At 40.6% G+C, this 9996-nt stretch overlaps 1 protein-coding gene across 1 annotated transcript; it reads right to left on the bottom strand.

Moving 5' to 3' along the window:
• Positions 1-349: 349 nt before the first annotated feature.
• Positions 350-9632, bottom strand: PSMC2 (proteasome 26S subunit, ATPase 2). Its single transcript, XM_026067712.1, has 12 exons — positions 9508-9632; positions 7172-7209; positions 5803-5884; positions 4722-4821; positions 4240-4371; positions 3539-3611; positions 3298-3393; positions 2928-3092; positions 2325-2412; positions 1366-1568; positions 709-805; positions 350-623 (listed from the first exon to the last, which is right to left on the bottom strand). The coding sequence occupies exons 1-12, from the start codon at positions 9575-9577 to the stop codon at positions 466-468; spliced, it is 1302 nt and encodes a 433-aa protein (XP_025923497.1). The 5' UTR covers positions 9578-9632; the 3' UTR covers positions 350-465.
• Between the last annotated feature and the right edge of the window lie 364 nt (positions 9633-9996).

Genomic DNA, 9996 nt, shown 5'->3' on the forward strand with positions numbered 1-9996 from the left:
GCTGGGCAATGTCTGACCACTAAGCACCTGTGCTGAGGTGTCAGTGTCTCCTCCTCAGTTTTCCTGTGCAGTTCCTAACAATTTTTTCAGGCTACAGCTGTACCTCACTGCTTGGCATCAAGCAAGCGTTTCTGAGCACACCCACAATCACTGTCCTCACAGGGATCTTTCAGTGCTTCCCCAGCATACATGGTAATTTTGGGGGTGTACATGGGGCCTGGGAATCTAAACTTTACCGTTACAACAGTTGTGCTGTGCCACTGGTTGTGGCATTGGCCTTTCACTGAGATTTTTTTGGAGTAGCAATACTCCACTAGTGTGGAACACGTTCATAAAGAGCTCGCACCCGCTGTTTGGAACGTTCCATTTATTTCTAGCTTCCACGAACAAGGTAAGAATTACTACACATGGACTTTTGTTTCATAGAAAGTTTAACAACAGAAACAGGAAAAACATTCCAAGGTATTAGTTGTAGGTCATGTAGCGGGGGGTAGCACTGAATTTCGCATACGATTTGATGACTTTGTTCACAGCTTCTAAGAAGTCCTTCTCTGTTGCGATTTTTCGACGTGCTCGGATGGCAAACATGCCTGCCTCTGTGCAGACACTGCGAATCTCAGCTCCTTTCAAAGAAAGGGATAAATAAATTCAACACTGACTGTAAGTGGAAACGAAACACACAAAATTGTTAAAAAAAGATCAGGTTACCTGTACTATTAGGACACAGTCGAGCCAACAGCTCAAATCTGATGTCTCTTTCAACACTCATGGAACGAGCATGTATCTTGAATATGTGAGTTCTTCCCTGGAAAAGATTGGAAGATAGAAGTGTTCATGCTCTGGAAGAGGAAATGATTTGACCTGCTCTCAGCGTGCAGCTCTCCACATTCAGAGCAAGGGCAGATGGAAAGTAAAACTCTATTTGTTGCCTAACTACCGTTTCCTGTGTTTGGACTAGAATGTTTGAGCAATGGAAAACTAAGTGTCCCTGAAACAAAATTAAGAAAACAACTAGAAGAGCTTTAGTGGTAGAAGTACCACAAGAAATCTCTCTCAAAGGAACTAAACAAACCACACTCCAGCTTCAGAACTAAATCGTGAAGCTGGTTAAAGGATTCTTTATCTGTTGAGTCAGAAACATACAATGAATATAGTATTTTCCATGGCTTCCCAACAGGGACAGAATCTGCGCAATGTGGGAAAACCAATTTGAAATATCTTTAATCCCCCAAATTTCCATGTACGTTACATGCAATGATGCCGCATTTGTTAACTCTTCTAAACTGCTTCCAGACAATAATGTCTGAAGTGAAGAAAAACTCTGATATCAGAACATGCCTAACAATGAAAAGGAAGCATTCTGACCTCAAGGTCAGGCAAGCTAAACTCGATCTTCCTATCCAGCCTCCCAGGCCTCATCAGTGCTGGATCCAGAGTATCAGGTCTGTTTGTTGCCATCAGCACTTTGATGTTGCCTCGCGGATCAAACCCATCCAGCTGGTTGATCAGCTCCAGCATGGTACGTTGCACTTCATTGTCCCCCCCTGCCCCATCGTCAAAACGAGCACCTGCAAAGAGAAGACACGTGTATCTTACAAAATAAGAGAGGGACCTTCAGAGCATGGCAGAGATGCCATCACAGGTGCTGTGTAGAGGATAACATGGAAGATACTTTAAGTTACAAACAAATATTTGTGACAAGCTTAAAAAGGTGCGAGAGGATTATCTGAAAATGACACATTTCAACCAAAAAGTGATTTGTATTTTCTCTGGTTAGAAGTACTGTATCCTCACCCTTAATATTAAAGGGCCTATCTTCCTGTCTAATAACTGACCAAGCTGCTGAAATTTATGAACGTATTTTGTTTTTTTCCTCCCCTCAACCAAAATCCTCCCCCATTTGCCTGTGTGAAAGCTGTTCTGCTCCCAAAGGGCTGAAGTACTTCCTTTGGGGAAGTAAATTCATTTTACTTTCAGGCAATATGAAAGATTAAGTATACAGTCCAGAACCTGAAGCAGGTTTAAGATAACAGTACTTTTTTTGAACACTGTACAGAGATTTTTCAGCTAAAGTTTAAATCATCTGGGTGTTTCAAATATGTAGAAATGACTTCTCAGCCAGGCTAAATATTTTCAAGCTATATAAACCACTTCAATAGTTTCTCAAACAGTAGATGTGTCCACGCTGTTAGTAGTTTTGCTAAGTATTTAGGTAATTACAAGCACATTTCTTGAAATGCAGCAATCCAGATAAAGAATTACAAAGAAAGACAATTTAGAAGGTTTTCATACAAGATTTAGAGCTATGCATGCCAGAAACGTACCTCCAATGGCATCAATTTCATCAAAGAATATAAGACAAGCTTTTTTAGTTCTAGCCATTTCAAAGAGTTCACGAACCATTCGAGCTCCCTGAAAGCAACATCAAGATTTTGTTAAGGCCCATTCAAGGAAAGATATCAAAATCAAACTTTTCATGCTTCCAAACAATTCTAAGTTTCCAATGACAAAACTCTTTTATTTGTAACAGTATGTATTACCAAACATTCATAAATCCTAAGACAATTTACAAAGGAGAGACAGACTAGTACACTTAAATTCAGGAGAAGCACAGGATGAAATGATTTATCTCAGGGCCAACTGAAAAGTAAGTGACATAGTTGAGAACAGAATCCTAATCCTAGCGTCCTCCTAAACCACAGATTAAATTCTGCACTGCGAGGTCCATTTCACTGTTGACACCATGGTTCAGGTTTTATAACTCATTGTCTGATTCGTATCCTGCAACGATTTGTTTGACAGTTCCTCCACCCCCTTGTATCTCCAGAATGCAAGTACATTCATCCATCACATCTATCAGGGTGTCTGGTCTCTGCCAGTGGGGAATCTGCAATTCACCCCACCTTCCATAGTGTATTCGCTCTTACCTCTCCCACATATTTCTGTACCAATTCAGATCCAATTACTCTGATGAAGCAAGCATCAGTCCTGTTAGCAACAGCACGAGCACAAAGTGTTTTGCCTGTACCAGGTGGCCCAAACAAAAGTACTCCTTTGGGAGGCTCAATTCCAAGGTTAACAAATCTTTCAGGCTGTAATGGTGGTAAACAAAAAGCAAGAAAGTTATCAATGAAAAGAAATTTATACTGGGCAAGGCTGGTATTCATTTGTCAAAACTAAGCCCATTTTCACTTAGTTTTTGCATTCAGCTACACTAGCACTTGAAAAAACAAGATAACAAGACTATCAAAATACTTTTAACATATTAAGAAAAGCTTCAATCTGGAGGTTGCTTACATGAAGCAGAGGGGTTTCAACCACTTCTCTCAGCTTTTCAATCTGCTCTTTACAACCACCAACATCACTGTAAGTGACATCAGGTTTCTCTTCTACCTGTGTAACAAAAAGATAAGAGATTAGTTGAATGACCTGATGCTGCCTATCTCTCCAGGCTTTCAATAGACCAAAACAAAATCCAGTCAAAGTAATCAAAATTACAAGGTAGAAAAATGTAAGGATAAGTAAAGGCAGTACTCACTTGCATCATGGTGACGGTGGGATCAATCTTTGGAGGCAAGGGGATATGGATCTGATACTTGTTTCTGTCCACTCTGGTGAAAAGGCATAAACAGTATTATATTAACACCTGTTAATTAAACTGTCATGAAGAAACAACTCCAAATTTGAAGAAGGTGAATTCTTAAACTGTTATTTTCTCTGGCATCAAGGGAGCCCAGCCCTAAAAACCAACAGGCAGAATGGGCTAGAAACTGGAATCCCTGTTTTGCAGGAAAGTACAAGGTTTCCAAAAATATTAATTCCAAAATATTTTGAAAATTAAACTTCAAAATATCCAACAGAGCAAACGGGAAAAATATTGACTCTAAAAAGTCAAAAGGACTGGCTTCACCTCTTAAGCAAACTTTCTTGTAGACACCCTGTGTCCAGACAGACTGCCAAAGAGGAACCAGGCCATTCAGGCTCCCTCAAGCTCTCATGGGCCTGAACTGCAAGCTTGAGGTCCATGATGCAGTGTTTTCATCAGAATGATGTCAAAATCAAACCATTCTAGCAGAGCATGCAGATTTCTGAGAATTGTTTTCTAACAGCAAGACATTATTGTTACAATTTCAACCACCGCAGAAATATCAGATAACAGTTGTTGACATGTCAAACTGATCAATCAGATAAGAAAGAAATTTTACTGGAGGCTGAAGCTAACACAAAGACCTTACTTACCCAACTCTCATGCCTTCTTCTATGTCAGTAGGTGCCACCTGGTCACTGAGATCCACCACAAATTTAGCAAACTGCTTGACATTGATAATGTATTTGGGATCCTCGGAGTCTGCATTGATTATCTTTGTACACCTAACGCAGGACAAACAATTAACACCACCAGGTAAACAAGCTAACTGCCTGGTTATTTGCATTAGCCTCAGGAAAAAGATGTTAGAAAGAGTCTATATATTCTCCAAATGGACTTAAAGAGTTATTGTACTTGTGATTCTATTATTATAGTATCATGAAACTGTTACAGAAATAAGTACAAGTATAAAATATGTAACACTTGATCAAGCATAACACACAACAGTAAACAGCACATTAAACATGGGCAGGATTTGAACCTTCTTTTTAAAAAAACAAATCTACAAATAAGTTACAAGCCACATATTTATATCGCTTAGCAGCTCCATTGCAAAGAGGAACAGCGCACCTACCTTGCAACTTGCAATGGCTGCTCACTTTGAAGAGTTTGCTTATCTGCAGCAAGATCCCAAAGGGCCGGAGGAGCCAGGCCAGTGTCCGATTCCTTGATTCCTATATAAAACACAGACAAGCTAAGGGAGAAGAAGCTAACTTCAGCAGTCCTTCACACACCAAGGACCTTACACATAAGCCTGAAGGAAGCTTTTTGAGATCATATGCACTCACGCACATGAACACCCCTGACAGATTTTCTAAAAAACAAGTTTTCTTAAGAGAAAAGGTCTATGTGACTGTCCACCTGAATGGGCAGACACCAGTCTATCCATCTCCTGATAAAACTTTGCAGCATGTGGACTATCCCAACCAAATCTGACAAATATCTCACAGATAATCATGTTTCTAAAAGTTTCAGAAAAGGAGTGAAACTCTGCAAGTGCTTTCACTGAGGGAAAAGCTTTAGTGCAAGATAGCAGAAACTAAGGAATTCACACAATTGAAAAACATTACAAATCTTCCAAGACACAGGTATGAGAAGCACCATCTCCATGATACATGAAAAAGAATAAAGGAATAGAATAATAGCAAAGAATAGGATAGGAAAGAATAATTATATATCTTGAAAGAGAAATTCTGATCTTCTGGGCAGGTCTTCCACACTGATTTTAAATGCTAAGTGTTTTGATACACTTTTCCTCCTTATACAAGGACAGCACCACTAGTTACATGTTGGTTTTCTGCAGTCTACTGAAGTTCACTCACCATTCAAATGCAGTTTGACACACATCACAAGTTACATAGTGACAGAAAGAGCCATTTGTTACATGCTACCATAATACATAAACATTTTGAATAAAAATACGTTAAACACAAAATTTCTTAATCACACATACAGATTACTTAGCCCTGCTTAATTAAAAAGAAGATCACGACCTACAAAGCAAAAGTTTCGTGATTACCAAATAAAGAAATATATCCTTTTTGGAAAAATAACAATAATAAACTAATGTAGTTGTTTAAAAGTCAGCTTCTTAAAACGCTCATCTTGATATATGTGGCTCTTTTACTGAAACTTATCTTAAGAAAGAAGGGTACCTGTAAGCTCATTGATTTTCTTAAGAAGTTGTTGAATATCATCTTCCACTTGTTTGATTTGCCTTGAATATGTGCTCTGGCCCTGGAAAAGAAGAGTAACTGTGTAGCTTTCATAACTCAAATTATTTTATGTTCAGGAAAAAATGCCAATAGCTACTTAGTATCAAAAGGTTCCATAGATTGTCTTGGTATAACAAACAGCTATTGATCACAGCCAAAAAAGACAGCATTAAGCTCCAGCAACAACATATCCGTTCACCAAAAATATGGAGTTACAAAGTACTGTTACACAATTCTGACCACCATCCAAGTGGAAGTTTTTCCTGTTTGTGAGCTTCAAGGATTTGTTTTTCCTTTTAAAACTGTTCAGCCTCATTTTTTTAATTTTCTAAAGTTAAAAAAGATATATTAAAAATTACACATAGAAAGAGTTCTGTATGCATTATCTGAATAGCACAGAAATGAAAAATTATTTGTATGACAGCTTTAACTATCTTACCCAACCTCCCCACCATTCACAGAATATAGCAGGAAGATCATGGGGCAAATCGCTAAATCAGAAGTCTGATAAAATCAGGCTCACATCTGATAAAATGCTTTACTATCTTGTCCTGCAGAAAAGATCTGGATTTCACTTACAAGAACTCCTTCGTATCAATTTGGCAACAAAGGAAGCCACAGTAGGCACAAAACATATTTCAGTCCTTCCACAGTTCCAGAGTTTTGTAAAAGAGTCTTAGTGCCATTAAAATTCAGAGTTCTGGCAAACATATTCAAATCCAGGAATACACAGAACTGCAAGTTTTATTTTTATGAACAGTTCTTTCACAGACCCACAGTACTTTCTGATGGATGGAGAAGACTTGCATTTTAAGCCTTACTGAACAGGCAACAGGCCTTCCAAGATCACATTATCTGTGATAGTACCTGTGTACCCCCACTAACGGCTTCTAGCCTGATGGCTGATGACAAGTAAATCCGACAGGGAGGACAGATCTTAAACATATTGTTTCTTACAAAATAAGGAAAATAGTTGGTCAGTGAAAGAACATTACAAGAGCAGCAGCTGTTAGACCCCTATGGCAAGCAGCCAAGATACAAAACAAACATAAAAATAGACTTCATTAGTTCCAGGCTATCAATACTACTGGATTATCTTTAGGTTTGGGGATTGAGTTTGGGGTTTGGGTTGGGTTTTTTTTTGGCAGGAAGGGAAAGAGAGAAAAGGTTTTGGCAGGAGAGAAAAGCAGTAGGAGAAGCAGATTTACTAACTACTCACTAAATAAATATCACTCCACACTTGTATTGAATTCGTAACTGGAGTCTCATGTTTTTTCTCTAACACTCTCACACGTGTATGTGTACTTACATAGGTTTTCAGCAAGGCAATATCCCCTTCATCCAATGCTGAAACAACACAGAAAAGACTTAGTGCCCAATTTCAGAAACAGAAAGAGAAGTACCAAATTTGCTTCTAAAGATGAAAATATACATTTTAAAGAGATTATTTTAAGTTTATATCTTTTCACTAAATCAAAGTAAAACCTCAAAGTATCAGACAGAAATTAAAGAAAAACAAAACAGGGTCTCCAACTACTCCTTTTGGATCAAAGGTATGTACTACCCAGAGCTCACAGCAAGCAAGCCACTTAAATTTTACTTTGCTCGAAACAGCTTATCAATCTGTGACTGTACAGAAAAGGAATTGGAGAAGAGGAAGTCAAAACTTTACCTTTTTTATTTTTGTTTTTCGGTGTTTAAGAAAACATGAATTACAACCAAAATAATTTTCAACACTTTCTTCTCTTTCAAAAATGCCCAGCATGAGCAGAGAGCAGCAACTAAATCAAAGCTGGGCTCAATAACTGTCCCATAAATCATGCACTCCCCTCTTCTATATACTGAAAAGCTACTGGAAACTACTAAAGGAGGTGTACGCAGCCTGGAACCAGTAACTAACATAACGCTGAGTTTTAATATTGTAAAATGCAAAACATATTAATGGTCATTATTGATGAGATGAACAGTTTTTTGATCCAATATCCTCTCTCCAACAAGAATGGCTACAAATGTGACAAATACACAGTGACCCCCCCTTCACTGCAGAGATGATATTTATTATTATCAGCTCTTAAAAGATTTTCTTTACATGAATATTTCTGATAACTTTTTGAATCCATGTAAACTTTTGGCAACCTTTGACACAACATGCAGGAAGGAATCCCCCAATTTAATTAGGAATTGTGCTTCCTTTCACTTGTCTTAAACCTGGAATTCGAAAATGTTATTCGGGCCTCGGCATTCTTGCGTTACAACAAGCAGCATCAGCTATTAAATGCACAAGCTTTACCACAAAGTTCCATGGGATTGCTCCAGTGAACTCTCAATTAAGAAAAATATAACTTTGTGTAACTATTGTTCCCTATTTACTTCCATATAACCTGTAATTTAACAGATCTTTAATATTTCCTCTCCCTTCTCCCAAAGTCATCCCTTTTCCAGACAGAGTCCTAGTCTTCATCTTAATCATCCCTGACACTCTCATTTTATATCTTTTCTAATTCTACTATGTCTTTTTATGACGGAAGGTGCCAAAACCATGCAATATTGAAGATCTGGTTATGATATGTATTATACACTATTTTGGAAGGATATCTTTTACATTGTTTCCTCTTTCTTTCCTAACTACTTGTATTATTCCATTGACACATCTACTAAGCACTGTACTGCTAAAATTTTAAAATCTCTTTCCTTAGTGAGAACAGTTCAAAGTCCATCACTGATGACATACAGTATTGTTTTTCCCCTCCAGATGTATTACTTAACATATACTGATATGAAATAAAATGGCAAATGAAATTCAAACAACACAAGGTACAAGAGGGAATTTTCACAGTTGGCTTTCAGGGTGTTGGTATCACCAGCAGGAGCTGCCACCTCACTCTCTCCCACTTCCACCGAATTACTTACGCGTGTGCTAGCAACGCACAGCATTTGGCACTGAGCTTTGCAGGATTCCTCCAAAGATGTAAGAAAAAAAAAAGTTTTTTCTTAGTCTGCTCCCAACTTTTTAACTAATCACTAAACAAAGGGTATTCTCTCTTACCCAGAGCAATTTGGGCTTTTTAGGAAATTTTATGAGAGCTTTAAAAAGCCCTGAAAACAGTCAAACCAGCTTGTACTGTGCGGATCCCCCCCCCCCCGCAAATCTTCAGTGGCTCTTTCACAAAACTTGAGGAGCACTGACAGTTTTCACCTTGATACTTCTTTAATTCCCTAATTCAATTATTTATCACGCTATCTACCAATTTATCCCAAAGCCCCATAATCGGACTTCATGGTCAGAAATTTCCTCAATTTTTCTTATAAACCTTTAATAAATAGACAAACAAACAAACAAATAAATGGCTGCACCCATGTAACTGCTCTGCCTCCCCCCATGCAAGCGCCCCCGGCCGAGACAGGGCTCCGGGAAGGCGAGCGCCGCGCCAGAACCAGCGTTTGGGGGATTTTAAATCTGATTTTCTCCCTTTTTCCCCTCCCAGCTTTCTTTCTCTCCATCAGCTCCTCTCCTTCGCCTCCGCTGGGCTGCGAGCGGCCTCCTGCGCCAAATGGCGGCCGGAGCCGCCCGGGGGCTCCCCGGGGCACCGGCCCCCGGTCCCGACGGACGGGCTGGCCCCGGCCGCGCCCCGCGGCGCCCCTCACCGCGGATGGGCTTGTCCTCCTTCTCCTCCTCCTTGGTCTTCCTCTGGTCGGCGCCCAGGTAGTCCGGCATCCCCGCGGCCCTCCGCGACGCTCCGCCGCGCCCGCCCACTCGCCCTACCCCGGATGCATTACGCAGCAGCGCCGGCACCTTCCGGCCGGCCCGCGCGCCGGGGGGACGCGATAGGAGGGTGCACCCGGCCCGGGCGCTGCTCACCGGGCGCGGTGCTGCCCGCATCTGCCTCCCCCCGGCGCCGCCGCCGCGGGGGTTCCGCCCGCCGGGACACGCCGCCGCCTCGGGCCTGGCTCCGGCCTCGCGGCAGCTTCGTGCCTGTCGAGGCTTCGGCTTAGCTGCCAAGCGCGATTTCTGCAGGCAGCTGCTCTGTGTTTAACACAGCAGGAGCACGCAGCCTGCCACCACTAACGGGAAGCCACGGAGTTTGTGTTACTGCAGCGCGCTTTGCAGTATGAAGTGATCTAATTAGGGTATTG

This window comes from Apteryx rowi, unplaced genomic scaffold (genome assembly GCF_003343035.1).
Source record: "Apteryx rowi isolate R43461 unplaced genomic scaffold, aptRow1 scaffold_261, whole genome shotgun sequence".
NCBI lineage: Eukaryota > Metazoa > Chordata > Aves > Apterygiformes > Apterygidae > Apteryx > Apteryx rowi.